We start from the raw sequence: 20,941 nt of genomic DNA, 5'->3' as shown, positions 1-20,941 counted from the left end.
TGGAGGAAAATTTTACATTGCATTTCAACTATTGGTCTAGCAATCTACCAGCTGGTTTTCTGTAAACTAGGGTAACACTAGCTGTGGTTTGTAATTTTTGACGCTCTGTAGTATGCTAGTAAGCTCCTATCAGTCTGTACTCAGCCTGATATGAGGCTTTACCAGCATTACTTACATACTCTTGTATCTATAGTACCTCTGGTACTCCCTCATATATCAATATATATTAATTTTGTTGACCAAAAAAAAAAAAAAATGATATTCTCCAATGAGGATTTTGATAGCAACAAAGTTATGGATGTCGCAGTTTTCTTACTTTGGACATGGTTGCGGAATTTAGAGAAGGATTTTTCCATGCATTTTAACCAATGGTCTAGTAACATTTCTGCAGGGTTCATGTAACAGTAATTTTATCTAATATAGTTTTGTTTCAGCTGGGGTAGCCCATTGTGGTTCCACTCCTGACTCCATTTTAGTCAGTTTTGGAACCAATGTCTTGGGCATATTTGTGTTGGGCACCCCAATATCTGTAATTTAGTACCTCTGGTACTCCATTAATATATATTATCTATTTTTGCTGAGCAAAAAAAAAGATTGGTGTTCTTATGCTTTTACTATAGTTTTGATTACTTTCTCTGTTAGTATTGTGTTAGGATATAAGGAGAAGGGAAAATTAGTTAAGATGGTTAGACTATTAATGAGTTAGTTACTACAGTTAGGATATTGATTAGTTAATTAAGGGGCTAGTCAGTTAGTTAGAGGGGTTTATTAGAGATAAATAGGGGGAGAAGGGTAGGAGAGAGAGGGATCTTATCATTTGTAGATTGAGCATTAGCTCTTTGTGAAAGGAGAAATCCTTTGTGAGGGGGAAACCCTTGGAGGAGAGTTTTCTCATATTTTCTGTTCTTTTCTTTCTAGTCATTAAAATCCTTTCTTTTCTTTCTCATTTCAATTCTTGGTTCCTAACAAATTGGTCTGACCTGCCGGATTTGTGTTCGTGATGGAAAACCATGTGGGAGCATTGGAGAAATTGGCCAGCGCTCAAGGGGAAAAACTGACGGAGCTGCGACGTGACATTGCCCACATCAAGGACAATATGCTAGACATGACAAGATCAAAGAATTGATCTTGGAGTGCATGTCAAGCAAGGAAAAGGAATCCCGTATTGAAAAAAGGAGTTCCATAGTGTTCTTGAAAGAGAGGATCAACATTTAAGAGCTGAAACATATGTTGTGCAAGATATTGACTGAAGAGGTTGATCCTCATTCGACTCAGTAAGACAAACATAACATGGAGGGAAGTGGGTTAGAAAGCAGTGAAGCAAAGGCTAGTTCTTGGACAAGAAACCTGGAACTTCCCACCTTTGATGGAAGCATAGAAGGGGAAACTGATTCAAAGGGTAACAATTTTGAGTGTGACGATGACCCATTGCAGTTCTTGAAATCAGAAAACAGAAGTAAAGAAGTTTCAGTAATCAAGAACCACACACTATGTGGTGGAGAGGAAACCAAAAACAATGAAGCAATATTAGTAAGAGAAACAAAGATTGAAAAAGTTATGATGGAGGAAGAAGTTGATCCTTCGATGAAGAGGGAGAAACACAAGGAAAACAAAGTGAAGAATGTGGGCTGCGAAGACCATTTTCTTGATAACCCAATACCAAAGATGATCAAGAAGGAAGTTGAAGCTGGTGATGCAGTCAAGCCTCATTCTTTTCAAGATTCAGATTTTCATAAAAAGATTGTTATGATGAAACAGAATTCATTGTTGGACCCAAATTCGATCATGAAGGTGGACAGAACATCAATGATGTTGGAATCTTGGAATGTCAACTTGCTGGATGTGCCTTTAGCATTAAACTTTGTTGCATCTATGGCTGACAGCTCAGCAGTGGAGCTAAAGGGAGAAGGAATGTACTGAGGCAGTCATGGTGATTAAAGTTATATGGAGGTCACCCTTGTCCCTCCCACCACTGAATCCGCCGGACCTTAGTTTGCATACAAGGACAGTGGGTCATTCCCAGTTAAGCTACAAGGGGTGCAGTTGTCTTCCAACAATTGGAGAAAACTTGAGGAAGTTTCTGTGTGCAATTCCAGTTTTCAAATTCCAACCTTGAGGACAAGGTTGATTTTTAGGAGGGGTGTATTGTTAGGATATAAGGAGAAGGTAAAGTTAGTTAAGATGGTTAGACTATTAATGAGTTAGTTACTACAGTTAGGATATTGATTAGTTAGTTAAGGGGTTAGTTAGTTAGTTGGAGGGGTTTATTGGATATAAATAGGGGAAGAAGAATAGGAGAGAGGGGGGTCTTATCATTTGTACATTGAGCATTAGCTCTTTGTGAAAGGGGAAATCCTTTTGAAGGGGAAACCCTTGGAGGAGAGTTTTCTCTCCTATTTTCTGTTCTTTTCTTACTAGTCAATGAAATCCTTTCTTTTCTTTCTCATTTCAATTCTTGGTTCCTAACATATTGCCAACAACTTTCATTCTCTTTTATATCTTTAGTAAATTGTGTCGCTATTTTATTGTTGCATGTTGTGAACTTTTCTGTTTCAAGTTGCATGAGTTTCTGTTATTGTATACAGAGCAGAAGGATCCAGGGGTAAATCAGCAGAAGATGGTGAACAAAATATAGATGAGCTTTCTTTCACAGAATTAAGAGATAAGCTAATTGCCCTAGATCCTCTCAATAAAAAGCACATCATCAGCATTAATAAAGCTGAGGCCGAGTTCTGGCGAAAGTCAGAAGGATATAGGGTTGGATGGAGTGATGAAATATTGGGCTTTGATTGCGGAGGCCAACAGTGGGTATCAGAGGCATGTTTCCCTGCTGGAAAACTAGCTAATCCAAGCATGAAAGACCTTGAATACATTGAAGAGCTGAAGCTACTTATAGAGAAAGAAGACATACCTGCACCTGCTCCAATTGAGCAGCGCTGGACAGCTAGCAGTAGGAGTTCCTTGAGTCCTGCTTCAAGTCCGTCTGGGGATGATATATTTTCTTGGGTAATAAAACTCTTTCCTGGGTGATTTTGCAGTGCAGATATAGTTCCAAGTTCTTTTCTAAGCCAGGATGGGTGAACTGGTATTACATGGTCATATGAAGTGAGCTTAGCTCCATGTTTATCTTGATGCTTCTACTTCTTTTTTGTTTTCTCATGTTTTGTATAAAGAAACTTTTGGGGTGCAATTGGGATTTAAAATTTTTAGTGGCATTTAGAAAAAGATGAAATATTTTTTATTAAATGCTAAAATTCGGCTTCTCCAGTTATGCATTTTTGTTGTGGAGAAAGATTATTTATTTGCCGAAAAGAAATCCAATAGGCATTAGATTCACTACTTGACTTTAATTGTAATCAACTGCCCATAGTAATGTCTTTCATCATCTTTAATGTCAAGTTTTTGAACCAATGAAATACAAAACATTCGCTCCTTCCATTAATTTCAACATTATAATGCTGTTTTGAAGATTGTTATACTTTTGATGTTGTTTCAGGTAGGTATAATCATGTACCTCCCTACCATGGATGGTCGGCAAAGGAAAGATATAACAGAAGAGTTCTTTCATTATAGGCATTTGACTCAGGCAAAGTTATGGGATCGTTACTCCGCATATGAACACTGGGCTAAGATTGAGGTAATCATAAGTATCATAAAAAATGAAAGGTCCAACATGGTATTTGGATATGATGTACCAATTTTTATTTTTTTATTTTTTTTATTTTTGCTCAGCAAAAATAATATATGTATTAATAAGGTCCAACATGGTATTAATAAGCCTTTTCGCACTAAGTGGGATTGATTACCCTACTTGAATCCGTAGAGAGAGAATGGTTAGAGAGAGAAACAGAGAGACAAACAGAGAACGAGAAGGAGAGAGAAACAGAGAACGAGAGAGAGAGAGAATCAAAGATGGAGAGGGAGAGAGAGATACAGAAAGATACAGAGAGAGAGTCAAAGAGAAAGGGAGTGAACGAGTATGAGAGGGAGCCTGTGCGAGAGAGAGGACGCTCGAGTGCTAGAGACCTAAAAGAGAGTCTTAACGGAAGGGCCAGATACAGAAAGAGTAAGGAGGATAGGAGGAGAAGAGGTCACGCCATTCACGAAAGAGATTTCTACAGACCAGCTGCCAATCACAGATGCATCAATAACAAACACCAGGAGGACCCTTGGATTCAAGTGGGAGGTAGAAGGAAGGCTCGGTTACAGAAAAGAATTGAACAAGGAGCAGGACCACGCCGACAGAATAATCTTCATGCACACCTGACAAGCGAAAAACACAGACCCCTATCATGGAGGAATAAAAAGGACATAATCTCCTTTTATTTCTCTCATTTCCCAGAGTCCGTTAATGAAACTTATCTCTGGAAGTTATTCCAGGAATGGGGAAAAGTGTGGGAGGTGTTCATACCTAAATCAAAGAATAAACAGGGTCAACGATATGGTTTTGTTCGTTTTAAAGGTGTAGAGGATGAAGGTAGATTGAAGCTGTTTGTTAACAAACCAAAGTTTTAGAGAGGAGGTAAAAGGGAAGTGGTGAGATCAGGGGGAGACGTTGTTCGAGCATGGAAGGACTCCATGAATCCTATGGAACCCAAACAACCGAGACTCAACAATATGCCCTTCACTAGCATGAAATCGTATGCGGAAGCTGTTAAGCACGATCATACGATGAAAGGGAAGGAGATTGAGGTGCCTTTGTCAGGGAAGAATGGATCAGAAGCTCCTGTTGCATCTGTAACATTGCAGACTGCAAAGTGGAAAACTAATTGGTTGGATCATCTCTGGGTGGGTCGTCTAAAAAATAGAGGAATGTTTGAGAGGGCGGTGGATGAGGTTCAGGAGGTGGTAGGTATGGAGGTGAAGGTGTCATATTGGGGGGATGACATGATTATCCTCCACGACATGGACGAAGCTAAAGCAGATAAGATCAACCTCAGAGAACAATCCAACGGAGAGACACCGCTATATTCAATCCAGAAATGGACGCCGGAGTTGAAGCCCGAATTCCGTTTAATATGGATTCATATCTGGGGTGTCCCCTTGGAGATATGGGACGCTGAACACTTCGCGACCTTGCTTTCGACATTTGGAGAAATTATTGAACTTGACGAGGAGACGGCGGACCGTTCGAGACTTGACGTCGCGCGGGTTCTGATACGCACAAAGGAGAAACCTATCTTCTCCAAATCGATGGTGGCTATGGTTAATGAAACGGAGCATCACTTGTTCTTGAGGGAGGAGGTATCTCGAGCTATGGGAAAACGGCAGCGTTGGTCGGAATTGGAGGCTTTTCCGCCATCACCGTTCACGACAACAATGGAGGATTCCGACGAAGACTTGACAACACGCATACCTGACGGAGCATCGTCGGAATATTTGGGGGACGGATGTCGGCGCCGGTGGACCAAGGCCATCAACCTTTGGCGCGCGGAGTCCGAGGCTTTCTCAGACGATGACGTGTCGTCTCACCATGGGGAGTTGCTTCCTGCTGTGGACCTGCCATCCTGCTCCGTGCGTCAGGAGGATCACAACGGTCCTCTCATAGGCTCTTTGCATGCAAGTGGAAGGGAGGTTCGTAGGTTCACCTTCCCTGGTCAGAAGCAGACGATGATTGAGGAAAAAGGTGATGAAGGTCCCAAGGACGTTGATACCGTCAAAGGGGCTGTCCTTCGGGCCTTTCAGCATGGTCCAGAGGATATTACCTCTGAGTTATGCCCTGCGGTCAAACCAAATTCAAATCTCTCAATTAAAGAGATATGTGGTTCGAATAATAACACTCAGAATAGGGGGATGGAAGGGGTCATGCAGGACTTGGGCCTGAATACTAACGGCCCAGTATCAAAGGGAGAGGAAACTGCTTATAACTTAAAAGTTTATTCTAGAGAAAAGGTGGGTGCAGGAAGAAAATCTTTGGGCCATACAAATAGAATTTCTAAGACCAGAAGGGATGACAATAAGCCATCACCTCTGGACCTTGCAAACAGTGGCCCCATTCATATGGAAGATGACTTGTTAGGGGGGGTGGATGCAGCTGATGTGGTTCCAATTCCGCCTCAGACCTGTCTCAGTCCCATTCCTTCAAGCAGCTTTATCAATGTTCTTGCAGAGGCTGAGGAGGACTTCCACCATGAAGTAGCCAGGCATTTGGGCTTGACCTTTGATGAACATAAGGCCTCTTTTGATAACATGAAGACTGTCAAGGATATTAGTGAGACTGTAGTAGCTTCACCAGCTATGATGGGAAGGGATAATCTTGCCTCATGAATATTTTATCTTTTAACTCTAGAGGGTTGGGTGGTGGTGTCAAAAGGTCAGCCATTAGAAAGTTGACCTTGACCAACAATCTTGATGTTCTTTGCATCCAAGAAACAAAAATGGAGTCCATTGATAGAAGACTATGTCAGTATTTATGGGCTGACTGTAATGCTTCTTCGGAGTTTGCACCTGCAATTAGTGCTGCTGGTGGCCTCTTATGTATATGGAATAATGATTCTTTTTTAGTTGACAGAAAGGTAGTGGGGAGAGGTTTTATTCTATTGGAAGGGCTGTGGATTAAAGACAATAAGAGGGTTTCCATAATCAATGTTTATGCCCCCTGCGATTTACAAAGAAAGAGACAGCAATGGGATGAGATCCTTCAGTTGAAGACAGCTTCTCAAGCAGCCCTCTGGTGTGTATTAGGTGATTTCAACTCGATAAGGCACCAAGATGAGAGAGTGAGCTCAGCTCAGTCAGTGGGTGTTGACCCTAGTATTTCTGAATTCAATTCTTGGATTTCAGACATGGCTTTAGAGGATGTTAGGTCTTTTGGGAGAAGATTCACTTGGTGTAGACCTAATGGCAGTGCTATGAGTAGACTGGATAGGTTCCTCTTATCAGATGATTGGTTGGTGCATTGGCCTGATTCTACTCAGTTCGTGCTTGATAGGGACTATTCTGATCACTGCCCCATCCTATTGAAGTCAAAGAACATAGATTGGGGGCCAAAACCTTTCAAGGTTATGGATTGGTGGTTTGAAGGATAAGGGTTTTCAGCAACTAGTGCAGCAGCAATGGGGCAATTATCACCCTCCAGGATGGGGAGGATATGTTCTGAATCACAAAATAAAAATCCTTAAACAGTGCTTAAAGCAGTGGAGCTTATCAAATGGTGAAGCTAATGCTAGAAAAGTTAATAATATTAAAAAGGAGTTGAATTCTTTGGAGACTGGACTAAATGACAGACCTCTATCCCAAGTGGAAGTGAATCTTAAGAAATCCCTTCAAGTCCAATTGTGGGAGGCAGCTTATGCATATGAATCTATGTTGAGACAAAAGGCTAGAGTTAAGTGGTTAAAAGAAGGGGACAACAACTCTACCTATTTCCATAGATTGATCAATCATAGAAGAAGAAAAAATGCTATTCAAGGTATCTTCATGGATGGTGTGTGGGTACATGAACCTTGCAGTGTTAAAAATGCAGCTATCCTCTATTTCAAGGACAGATTTTCGGAGGAATGTTCTAATAGACCAGCATTGGATGGTGTTCGCTTCTCTTCTCTTGATCTAAGAGATAAAGAAAGCCTTGTGTCCAGATTTTCTGAATTGGAGATCAAATCTGTAGTTTGGGATTGTGGGGGGGACAAAAGCCCTGGCCCAGATGGCTTGAATTTCAATTTCATTAAACATTTCTGGGAGGTTTTGAAACCAGATTTCATGAGGTTCATGGATGAATTTTATATCAATGGATCCTTTCCAAAAGGAACCAATGCTTCATTTATAGCTCTCATCCCAAAGCTTAATGACCCTCAATCTTTCAATGATTATAGACCCATCTCCCTTATAGGGTGTGTCTATAAAATTGTGGCAAAAGTTTTGGCCAAGAGGCTGGCCATTGTATTACCTCATCTTATAGATGAAAGGCAGACGGCTTTTATGAAGGGGAGACACATCCTTCATGGTGTTTTGATTGCCAACGAGGCTTTAGCTGAGGCCAAGTCTAGAAATAAACCTTGCATGGTCTTCAAAGCGGATTTTGAAAAGGCATACGATTCGGTTTATTGGGGATTTCTTGACTACATGCTCATGAGGATGGGATTCTGTGAAAGGTGGAGGAAATGGATAAATGGTTGTCTATCCACTGCAACCATATCCATTTTAGTTAATGGAAGCCCATCTAAGGAATTTGCTCCTAAGAGAGGTCTAAGGCAAGGTGATCCCCTTGCACCTCTTCTTTTCAATATTGTAGTGGAAGGTCTCACAGGTTTGATGAGGTCAGCTGTGTCCAAGAATCTGTTCAGAAGCTACCAAGTGGGATCTTTAAAAGAAGAAGTGAACATCCTCCAATATGCTGACGATACTCTGTTTTTTGGAGATGCCACTCAGCATAATATTAGAATCTTAAAATGTATTCTGAGGTGCTTTGAAGAGGTTTCTGGCCTCAAGATAAACTATTCTAAAAGCCACTTTGGTTGTCTGGGTAAATCTGGAAGTTGGTGCAGGGATGCAGCCCAATTCCTCAACTGCAGTACTATGGATTTTCCATTTGTTTACCTTGGAATTCCAGTAGGGGTGTCTTCTAAGAGCTGGATTGTGTGGCAGCCTATTATAAGGAAGTTTGAAGTCAAACTTGCAAAATGGAAGCAAAGAAGCTTATCTATGGGGGCAGAATCACTCTCATTAACTCAGTCCTATCAGCTTTACCTATCTACTTACTATCCTTCTTTAAGATCCCTAAAAAAGTGGTGCACAAAATTGTTTCCATCCAAAGAAATTTCCTTTGGGGAGGTCATCAAGAGGCCAACAAGATTCCTTGGGTGAAGTGAGACACAGTTTGTCTTCCTAAGAACAAAGGGGGCCTAGGGATTAAAGATTTATCTAAATTTAATGAGGCTCTACTTGGCAAATGGGGGTGGGAGCTGGCTAATAATCACAACCAACCTTGGACTAGAATTTTACTTTCTAAATATGGTGGGTGGAAGGAGCTGATTTCTGGTGGAAAGAGGAATTTCACTTCCCAATGGTGGCAGGACCTGAAGGCTATCTTTCAGCAGCAGCACAACAATTGCTTTATTGATAACCTAAAATGGAGGGTGGGAAGTGGTTCCAAGATCAGTTTTTGGAAGGATAAATGGCTGGGGGACAATTATAACCTCCAAGGAAAATATCCCCATCTATACTTAATAAGCAAACAGCAGACTTCTTCAATCAATTCTATGGGAGACTTTGTGGAGGACAGATGGGAATGGAAGTTATCATGGAGAAGGGATTTTTTTGATCATGAAATTGAAATGGTAGCTGATTTCCTAGCTGAGATTGATTCTGGCCACATACACCAATCCAGCAGGGATTTCCTTTGGTGGAAGTCTGACTCTAATGGTCTATTCTCAACAAAATCAGCCTACAAAGTGCTGCAGGAGGCTCATAATAATGATAGTGAAGACAATGCCCTCAAGATTATGTGGAGATTGAAAATTCCCCTAAGAGCGAGTGCTTTTTCTTGGAGACTTCTCAAGAATAGACTCCCTACTAGGGATAATCTCAGAAAGAGACAAGTCACATTGCCTTCTTACAGCTGCCCTCTATGTGAATATGAAGAAGAATCGGTCAATCATCTTATGTTCAACTGTTCAAAGACTAGGAGTCTTTGGTGGGAGCCAATGAGATGGGTTAATAGAGTGGGTCCTCTTCCCATAGACCAAAGAATCACTTTTTGCAATTCTCTCAGTGGAATAGGCAAACTTGTACAATCAACAGATGGGAATTTTTGTGGATAGCCCTGTCCTTGTCCATTTGGCATCATAGAAATGGCATGATCTTCAAGAACTAGCCTTTTATTCCTGAAAAGGTCATGGATGATGCCTTATTCCACACCTGGTCTTGGCTAAAGTGTGTGGAGAAAGGTTTCCAACTACATTTTAATTTTTGGTCAACCAATTTGAAGGATGCTTTTTCCTAGAGGGGATGGGTTTGTATTATATTGTGGTCTGTCTATTGATTCCTCCTAGTGGGGTTCAGACTGCATTTGCCTTGTCTTTATCATTGTACTTTCAGTACACCTAGTACTGAATTTCATATATAATATATTGATATTTGCTGTGAAAAAGAAAACCAGAGGTACTAAAGTATACAAGTTTTATAGATACACTCCGGAGCTGGTTCACAAAACAGGCACTGTAACTACAGGACCTGGAAGAAACCACAAAAGAGAAAAGTACAGGAGTGAATCCTAGATTTCTATCTTCATGTCCGAAGAAAACCTTCTTTGAGATTTGAAGACCACTGATTGTAATGATAAGTGAAATCCTTTTTTAAGTGTCTAAGCCATGTCCAAATTAGAAACACTGCGTCATCCATTACTTTGTGAGCGTTGAAAGTAGCATTGGAGAAGATAATGCTGTTTCTGTGCTTCCAAATAGTCCAAGTGAGTGCTAACCACCACCATTTCCATTTGTTCCCCTGCAGTCCTTCATAAACTCCATGACTGTGTTGAAGAAAATGGTGTCTTGGGTGGTGTGGGAAAGCCCCCACCAATTTCACCCAAGACAACGATTCCCACCATATTGGGAGAATTTTGCTACAGTGAAAGAATAAATGACTCGCGCTCTCATCTGTTGATTTGCATAAAGGACTCACATATTCGTGCAATTCTACCCGTTTCCTTCTCAAATTATCTCTGGTTGGCAATCTGTCTTTGAGTAACCTCCATGCCCTCGGAGCTCCTTTCGGATTCCTCCAACTGCCATACTTTGATTGTAGTACCCTTGCCCATGTCTCCTCCTTATTCTGAAACAAATCCCATTTCCACTTTCCCAGCAATGATGTATTAAACGCGGTGATGTCCTTGACTCCCAGTCCTCCTTCTTCCTTTGGCTTACACACTGTATCCCATCTGATCCAAGCAATCTTGTTTTGCTCGGGTGTCCCACCCCATAGAAAATTCCTCTGTAATCTGACTAGTTTGTCGACCACCTGTTTAGGAACCCTGAAAAATGAGAAAAAATATATCAGAATGGATGTTAGCACTGAATTTATGAGAGTCACTCTCCCCCCAAAAGACAGGTGTCTCTGTCTCCATCTCGCTAATTTTCTCTCACATTTAGTAATTATGGGTTCCCATGTCTGACATCTTCTGGGATTGACACTTATAGGGATGCCCAAATATGTGAAAGGAAAGGACATCAAGTTACAATTGAGGTATTTGGATGCACCATAGGCCCACTGATCCGACACCCCAAAAGCCCCGCAACTACTTTTAGCAAAATTATTTGATCTTTGGCCTAATTTCCTCATTGAATTGTCTATTTGACTTGCTCTGTATAATATGTTGGACCTATGTGTGAGAGAATGAGAGCGAGCGAGAGTGAGAGAAAGAGAGAGAGACAGTGAGAGCACGAGAGAAGGTGAGAATGGGTGGGTAAGAGTCAAGCATAGGAACCAAACCAGAGAGCGCGTCAGTGAGAAGGTGAGAGAGGATCCTCATCGTAGGCATGCTGGGAACAGGCGAGGGCAAGGACAGAGCTACGGTAGAGCTAATTGGAGGAGTAGGAAAAACATAACATCGTTTTACTTTACCTGTTTCCCTGACGACGCGACGGAGGAAGAACTATGGTACCATTTCAAAGCGTTTGGTGCCGTAAGGGAAATCTTCATTGCCAAGAATAGAAACAAGAATGGTAGGAGGTTCGGGTTTGTTAGATTCGAAGGCGTCAAGGATGCACAGAAGCTGGAGTGGACACTCGACAACACCGTGTTTGGCGGTCTCAAGATGCACGTAAATATTCCAATATTTGGAAGAAACAAGGTCGCTAAGCCAATCTCGAACACGAACAAAGCGAGGCACGACGTGCACAAAGAAGAAGCAATACCTCGTCATGTTCAATCTATATCGACTACAGACCATGGGTCGTACGCGGAGGTAGTAGCAAGAAATAACGCAACTTCAGGGTCAAGGAGAACCGCAGGTACTACCAGAGGCAATAATGGTACATCATGGTCTTCAGTGTACCTAGATATCCCAAAATCGTTGATGAAGAGGGCAAACGAGACGTGGGTGGGAAGATTGAAAAATCTCGCCATGTTTGACAGGGTAGAAGATGACCTATACTGGGATATCAGCGCCGACATCTCGTCGAAGTACATGGGTGCTGACATGGTCTTGTTGCAAGGCCTCTCTGACGAAGGCGCAAAGCACATGATGCAGGAGGAAGAAGAGGGAGGACTTACTCCATTCCATTCCTTGGAGAAATGGAGCCCTAAGCTGCGCATAGGTTACAGACTGACATGGGTTTATTGCTGGGGATTACCAATCACGGCCTGGGACATGCATCAGATTGGAAACATAGTGGCCGCAATCGGCGACATGATGGATGTGGACGATGCTGTCGAGTTGGTTAAAAGGATGGACAGGGTACGGGTTCTTGTCAAAACCCTGTGGCAGCCATACATACAACACACTGTTAATGTGCATATACACGGGGAGGTGTATATTGTGCATATTGTAGAAGAAAATGGCAGCAATTCCGACACTTGCTATGGCCGGAAGGGAAGTGCGTATGGCTCATCTAAAGAATTAGAATCTGCAGATAGTGACGTCGGTACGCTAAACGGGATTACCAGCAATGCGTGGATGACTGGTGAGGAGGTGGAGGTCATGGTGGCAGAGCCAAACGCCGAGTTGCAGAATCCATATAGCACCACCTCGACGGTGGGACCAGAGCTCCACATGCAAGTACAGGGATTCAGCGACAACACGGTTGTCAGTGCACCCACCGTGGTCACGACGATGGCCGGCGTTCAAGCTTCCCCTCCCGGAACCCAGAATCCCGTTGATGCTCTTTTATCCAGCGGACAAAAAAATAACGTTAACCCAAAGGGTAAAGATGTTATCCGCTGTGCAAACACTCCAACGGACAACGGGCAGTCATCGCACAGTGGTACATGCCCAATGGACTCTGCCGCCACCAACCTTGCATGTGAGAGACGAGATTTTCACGAAATTGGCATTGCAGACACAATTGGGATTCTAATCCCTGACGCGAGGGTTGACCATGAGCCTGAAAGAGGAAAGCTTGAGGGAGAAGGGCAGCACGAGAATATGAAGACCCACATTTCAAATTAAAATAGGTCACGTGACCATGAAGGGGACTCTGCTGATGGGCTGGATTTCGCTATCCACACCCCCCATATCACTCACCCACAACAGAACTTAAGCCCACCAACAACTAAGTGGCAAGTGTATTTGCGAAAAAGGAGTTCCAAAAGGAAATTTATTTCGGGCCTTACACATGGATTGAATTTAACTGCTGCAATGGATCCAGAGCCAATTAATCCAACCTCATCTCAGCTAGTGGAGGGCGCTGAAGTCAAACATGGGCCGGAACAACTTGCATACACCAACAACAGCGAACATAGACCAACACAAATCCAACATGAAGAGGCAGATTTTATTCACTCTCACAAGCAGGAAGCAGCAGATATGTGGGAGCTGGTAAAATCATTGGGGGTCACCAATGGGTCTTCGCAAGGGGATCCTGTAAGAAAAATAATGGACATGGAGACTAGAGATCAAGAAGAAGCACACAGATTGAGATGCAGGAGGGTTTCGCAATGAATATAATCACATACAATGTTAGAGGGTTGGGTAGGGGGATCAAGTAGCCAACAATTAGAAGACTGGTCAATAAACAAAAAATAGTCATGCTATGTTTACAGGAGACAAAAAAGGAAGTTATAAATAAATCCATGTGCCAAGCCTTATGGGGGGACTCCGAAGTTAGTTGGGAAGCACAACAAGCCTTGAACTCAGCAGGCGAAATTCTATGCTTGTGGAGTGAAAATAGTTTCAAGTTAGACAGGAAGGTCATAGGGCAAGGTTTCGTAATGTTGGAAGGGAAATGACGACAGGAGACAACCAATTCACATCATCACAGTATACTCACCGTGTGATATTCAGCACAAAAGAGTTCTATGGGAAAATATTAAACAGTTGAAAATTCTGAATCTAGGGGGGCTTTGGTGTATCTTGGGTGACTTTAATAACATCAGATTGGAGTCAGAAAGAGTGGGCAATTGTACTAGGGGATGGGGAGAAAGCCACATAAATGAGTTTAATGAATGGATTGGAGACTTGGAGGTTGAGGAAGTACCATGAGTGGGTAATCTTTACTTGGTTTCGGCCGAATGGCACCGCTAGGAGTAAGTTAGACAGATTCCTAGTGTCTCCCGAATGGCTCGCCAAATGGCTTGCAAGTACCCAGCAGACCTTGAATAGAAACTTCTCTAATCACTGTCCAATTATGCTCACATCTAAACTAGTTGATTGGGGTCCTAAACCTTTTAGGATCCTTGATTGCTGGCTATCAGACTTATCATTCAGGAAAATGGTAGAAGAATCATGGAATGGTATTCAGCAAAGTGGATGGGGAGGGTATGTGTTGAAAGAAAAAATTAAAAGATTGAAGCAAAGGCTAAAGGTATGGAATAAGGAACAGTTTGGGGACACCTTCATGAAATTCAAGAAAATTGAAGAAGAATTGAACAAGTTGGAGACAGATTCAGCAAATAGACATCTAACCCCCATCGAAATAGAAACCAGAAAGCACCTTCAGGAAGAGTTGTGGAGTGCAGCTCAATCACATGAGTCTCTACTTAGGCAGAAGGCAAGGTCCAAATGGATCAGAGAAGGGGATTGTAACACAAGATATTTCCATTTGATAATGAATGCCAGACGCAGAAACAATTGCTTAAAAGGAGTGATGGTTGACAGATCTTGGATAGAAGAGCCAACAAGGGTCAAAGAGGAAGTAAGATCATTCTTCATGCGATGTTTTCAAGAACCAGAACAAGTTAGACAACGGCTGGACGGTATACCTTTTCAGACCATAGAAAGCCACCAAAGTGACATGCTGGAGGAGCGTTTCAAGGAAGAGGAGGTAAAGAGGGCAGTGTGGGAGTGCGAGAGCGAGAAGAGCCTAGGCCCAGATGGTATTAATTTCAAATTCATCAAAAGTTTTTGGGATCTAATCAGACCTGACGTCCTCAGATTTCTGGATGAATTTTATACAAATGGATGTTTCCCAAGGGGTTGCAATGCATCATTTATAGCACTCATTCCTAAGGTGCCAGAGCCACAAACCTTGAATGACTATAGGCCTATCTCACTTATAGGATGCATTTATAAGATAGTGGCAAAGATTCTAGCCAACCGCCTGGAGAAGGTGTTGCCTTTAATCATTGACGAAAGGCAATCTGCCTTCATTGAAGGTAGGCACTTATTACACAGCGCGGTTATAGCAAATGAGGTTGTTGATGAAGCAAAAAAAGGCCAGAAACCATGCATTGTGTTTAAAGTTGATTACGAGAAGGCTTATGACTCAGTGGCATGGGATTTCTTGTTATATATGCTAAGAAGAATGGATTTTGGTCTCAAATGGATTAGGTGGATTGAGGGTTGCTTAAAATCCGCCTCTATCTCAGTGCTGGTGAACGGTAGTCCCTCGCATGAGTTCATCCCGCAAAGAGGCTTATGACAAGGGGATCCATTAGCACCCCTGTTATTTAATATTGTGGCTGAAGCTTTAAATGGGCTTCTAAAGGCAGCTGAGGGGAGAAACCTGTGTAGGGGATTCAAAGTGGGCTCAAATAATGTGGACATCACTATCCTTCAGTACGCAGATGACACAATATTTTTTGGGGAGGCTACTATGATGAACGTAAAAGCAATCAAAGCAATATTGAGAGCTTTTGAACTTGTTTCGGGACTTAAAATTAATTTTGCAAAAAGCAGCTTTGGTGCATTCGGAATGACCGAGCAATGGAAACTTGAAGCAGCAAATTATCTCAATTGTAGCTTGTTGTCCTTTCCTTTTACGTACCTTGGCATTCCTATTGGTGCAAACCCAAGAAGGCGCCTTATGTGGGATCCTCTACTTACCAAGTGTGAGAGAAAACTAGCGAGATGGAAGCAAAGATACATCTCTTTTGGGGGGAGAGTGACTCTCATAAAATCTGTCCTAACATCTATTCCTATATATTTCTTTTCATTTTTCAGGGTTCCCAAAATGGTGTTGGATAAGCTGGTTCGCTTACAGAGACAATTCCTATGGGGAGGAGCTGAGGATCATAACAAGATAGCTTGGGTAAAATGGGATACAGTGTGTCGCCCAAAAGAAAAACGGGGGTTGGGAATCAAGGATATAAACACTTTCAACATTGCATTGCTTGCAAAATGGAAGTGGAATTTATTTCAGCAGCAAGGCGCACTATGAGTTAGAGTATTGGAGTCCAAGTATGGGGGGTGGAGGAGCTTGCACGAGGTTTCTAGAGATAATAAAGAATCTACTTGGTGGAGAGATCTAAAGATGGCCCTACATCATCCGGACTATGGGGAGGCATTAGAGAGAAGCATAGTGTGGAGGGTTGGCTGTGGTGGCAGAATTAAGTTTTGGGAGGATGAATGGATTGCGGTTGGAGGAGTTTTAGCAGCCAAGTATCCACGGTTGTACCTCATTTCTAATCAGCAGAATCACACCGTTCAGCAAATGGGGGTGCGCAAGGATTTGGGGTGGGAATGGGAGTTCTCTTGGAGGAGACCGCTGTTTGATAATGAGGTAGGCATGGCAATCTCATTTCTGAATGATGTGGACAGTAAGCAGATTCACCCACAAAGAGACGATGCGTGGGTGTGGGAGGCAGATTCTAGTGGGTATTATTCTGCAAAAAGTGCTTACAACATGATGAGGGAGCTTCTACATGAAGGGGCAGAGGATAAGGATTATGCAGAATTGTGGAAGGTAAAGGCGCCTAGCAAAGTACTAGTGTTCGCCTGGAGGGTACTTAGGGATCGCCTTCCCACAAGAGCAAACCTCCACAAACGTCAAGTGGAAGTAAATGTCAGGAGGTGCTTGTTCTGTAACAGACTCGAAGAAGACGCAAGCCACTTGTTCTTTCATTGCAGCAAAATCACCCCTTTATGGTGGGAATCGATGTCTTGGGTAAAAATTGTGGGCCCTTTCCCACAAATCCCTAGGTATCATTTCCTCCAATTTACTAATGGATTGCCTCAGGGTGTGAAGGTTAATAGGTGGAAGAGTTGGTGGTTAGCTTTGACTTGGACCATATGGCAACAGCGGAATAAGATACTCTTCTCCAATGCAACATTCAACGCCAACAAAATCATGGATGATGCAACTTTTCTACTTTGGTCATGGCTTCGCAACCTAGAAAAGGATTTTGGGACCAGCTTTAATCACTGGTCTAGCAATCTCAGATTAGGTTTCACTTGTTAGTGGAGGGTTACACTTTACAGCAATTACAAAATATGTAATCCTGCTTCCCAAGCTCTGGTTCCAATCTAGACTACTTCAAGTCTGATCTGGAACCATGATCTTGGTATCTCTAATTGTAATATTTTGTACCTCTGGTACTCATTTAATACAAAGTATATATTTTTGCTGAGCAAAAAAAAAAAAAATGTTGGACCTATGTTGCTACAATAGAAAGTGTTAAGCAAAAGGGTTGGATCAGAGATGGGGTGAATTGGATCAATGAAAAGTTTTAAAATCCCCAAACTATTTTCGAAGGCCTTTAATGAAACTTACAAAATTTCCTTGAATCAACCTCAATTTAGCAATACAGATGTGGTAGCCTAGTTCAATTTTCCTAGGTAATAGTATTCTTGTTTGAACTATATTATCATGAAACCAGTTAACACATCACAAATAACCAAGAAAGTAAAATAAGGAGATAGAGATAGAGAGGACTCAAATTTTTATATTGGCTTTATCACCATCACTTTGATTTACATCCAGTTTCTCAGTTAACCTGGTTGAGATTTCACTAACCAAATTCCAGCTATTCAAACACAAGCACATATAAAGTTTTCAAGGTTTTTGACACCCTCTATTAAGATAGTTAGACTATTAATGAGTTAGTTAGTTGCCTTTGAAAAAAATGGGTTAGTTAGTTAGAGGGGTTTATTAGATATAAATAGGGGAAGAAGGATAGGAGAGAAGGAGATTTGTTTTTTGTGAATTCAACATTAGCTTTTTGTGAAAGGAGAAATCCTTTGTGAAGGGGAAACCCTTGGAGGAGAGTTTTTCTCTCCTATTTTCTGTTCTTTTCTTACTATTCAGTAAAATTCTTGCTTTTCTTCATCATTTCAATTCTTGGTTCCTAACACCCTCAATAAAATTTTCCCCAATCTTGTAGAAACCCGCTACAAGATTACCTTTGAGAAACCTCAAACAAACACTAAACAGAAAAACCAAGTAAAAGGATTGATATCACCTAATGTGATAGATTTGCAAAATAAAAACACACTTATCCACTTTCACATGATGACTCCTTAAGTCCTTGAGAGATGCATTGTCAATCTTGTTTTATATGACAAAACTTGTTAATCTTGTTTCAAAAATGATTTTCGTGGCTCATGTTTCTCTCCAAGACCCTCTAAAATGGATTATGGAATAAGAGTCATACTGTTAGAGGTGAAAAGTTTGTTATTTGTAGTTGAAAACCAAAATAATTGATTATTTGCTTAGGATAATTGATTATTTTGATAACTTGATCTTAAAACCACCTGAGTTTTAGCTTTATCAAGATAATTGGATTATATTTGCCTTTAATTGATGATTTGCACACCTATGTTTTTGGCTAGCCTGAAATAATCGATTATCACTTGAGTTAATCGATTCTTTGTGCATATCTGACAATATAAAACAGAGCAGAGCCAAATAATCGATTATATTGTTCTTTGAGCCAATTTTAATTTTTTTTTATCGGCAAAGATAACGTGTGTGTATATATATATATATATAATGAGTACCAGAAGTACAAACAGTACATGTAAATAAACTGCGAGCATCATGGTTCCAAAATCAGACTAAGAACAGTCTCGAAAGGAACCATTAGCTGCAGAGGCAGGGAAATACAGTGATAAGCTGCTCCCACTTCCTATATTTTCTACCCCCCTGAAGAGACAAAACCTATTGAGATGTTAGATGACCAGTAAGTATAGGGGATTGCAAAATCCTTCTCAAAACTCTTCAGCCACGTCCAAAGTGTAAAAATAGCATCCTCCATCACCTTGTTACCATCAAAAGTGTCATTTGAGAAGATTATTTTATTCCGGTGCTGCCACATTGACCATGTGAGGGCCAACCACCAACACCTTCATCTATTATCACAAATTCGATTAGGCAAACAGATCACATGCTGGGAGAAATGTTGCCAAGGTTTCTGCGGAAGAGCACCATGAATGTTGACCTAGGACATGGATTCCCACCATAGCGGGATGATTCTGTCACAAAGAAAGAATAGATGTGCTTCATTCTCCTCATGGCTCCCACAGAATGGGCATAATGTGTCATTGAGTTCCACCCGTCTCCTCCTTAAGTTTGACTTTGTTTGCAGTCTTTCTTTTAGTAGCCTCCATGCAAAGATTACAATTTTAGGTGGAATCCGTATCTTCCATAACTCCTCAAACACCCGCACTTCATCCCCTTCCATAACTCCTCACACACCCGCACATCATCCTCCTAACATGTTTCTCTTTTACCAATGACTTTCTTTGTTTTCTGGCAACACATTCTCTTTTCTAGTGTGCGGTCTCTCAATGTGTAGTGGTTGTCACCGCAAGCACCACTAGACTTGCCCCACTGTCACCAGTGTCGCAACCTACCTCACGACGGGATGGCGAAAAAAAATAGATAAAAGCACGTTTGTCTCCTAGGGAGTGAACAAGTGGAGTCACCATCAACGTTTATTCGAGGAAAAAGTTAGAAAAATCAAAAAGAGGTCTATTAATTTTGAAAAGGAGGGTTCGAGAGTTGTTTACGCATAGGGAAGGTATTAACACCCTACGCACTGTCACAAGGGACAACATCTTTTAATCGAGAGTGCAAAACATGACTTCAAAATTATTTATTTTTCCAAGAGCGGTAAATTGCTTTTCTTTTATTACATTATTTTTATTATTTTTTTTTTCCGAATTGACAAGGGTGTTGCCCTTGTTCCTACGTATCCTCAGGTGCAATGAGGAAATCAGACCTATGTAGTTCTTTAAGTCTGAATGTTTGTGTTAAATTGATTTTATGTTTTTGAAATATTTATTTTAATTGCGAACAAAGAGTCGTTAAGGCGTTGGATCTTGAAACGACGTTTTAAATTTTAAAAAGCAGAGAGAATCGTTAAGGCGTTGGACCTTGAAACGATCTCAAGTGATATTTGATGAAAAGAAGTTGGGTTGTGAATTGATTTTTTTTTTTCATTTTTGTTGTGTTTATTACCTTTCAGTCTCACTAAAAAACCAATTTTTATGACATTAGTGATTGACTAGAATTAAGCCTTACGAATAAAATGAAATTACCAACGATAAGCGGAGAAGATAAATGCACACATAATATCACAGAGGACCCATAAAGGTAGATTACATCAAAATCTTAAGAAAAACTAACCGATTGTTGCACAGGGTACAAGGCTAGCAAGAGAGAAGATGTAGGAAATGATCCACGGTTCGATTCAGCGGCACCTCGGCTTTGCTTTTTTCTTCTTTTCTTTCTCCATGCGTTTTTGCTTCAGTTCCTTCAATTGCCAACCCCTAAACCCTTCCCCCTGCATGGCTATTTATAGAAAAAAAGTTATTTGGTGCAGGGGAAGCTCGCTCGGGCGAGCTGGTTGCTTCAGGATGAAGGCATTCCATGGCTCAGGCGAGCCAGATGCTGGCCTGGGCGAGCTCAGGCCCAGAAACATCCAAAAAATGGCCATTTTGCCCTCTTTCTTTGTGGTTTTTATTCTCAGATTTGATAATCAAACATCAACTTGAGCGATCCTTCTACCTTGTGTTGCAACCAGTACCAAACACCTTAATTCGATTAGCAATGATCAAAACGTCATATTTGAATGATAAAACATTATACTCGAATGAAATTAGGGTCTGACAACCGGCAAAACCCACCCT

The 20,941-nt window shown here is 41.4% G+C and overlaps 1 protein-coding gene across 1 annotated transcript in view; it reads left to right on the top strand.

The window, feature by feature from the left end:
- The window catches only part of LOC100793515 (L-galactono-1,4-lactone dehydrogenase, mitochondrial), a 34,004-nt gene that overhangs the window by 8,815 nt on the left and 4,248 nt on the right, over window positions 1-20,941 (top strand). The window contains exons 4-5 of the mRNA XM_003535854.5: window positions 2,586-3,006; window positions 3,497-3,637. Coding sequence (XP_003535902.1) covers window positions 2,586-3,006; window positions 3,497-3,637 — 562 coding nt within the window. The remainder of the gene's footprint in view (window positions 1-2,585; window positions 3,007-3,496; window positions 3,638-20,941) is intronic.

This window comes from Glycine max, chromosome 10 (genome assembly GCF_000004515.6).
Source record: "Glycine max cultivar Williams 82 chromosome 10, Glycine_max_v4.0, whole genome shotgun sequence".
In the NCBI taxonomy this organism is placed as follows: Eukaryota; Viridiplantae; Streptophyta; class Magnoliopsida; order Fabales; family Fabaceae; genus Glycine; species Glycine max.
This window is presented reverse-complemented; position numbering and strand designations above follow the sequence as displayed.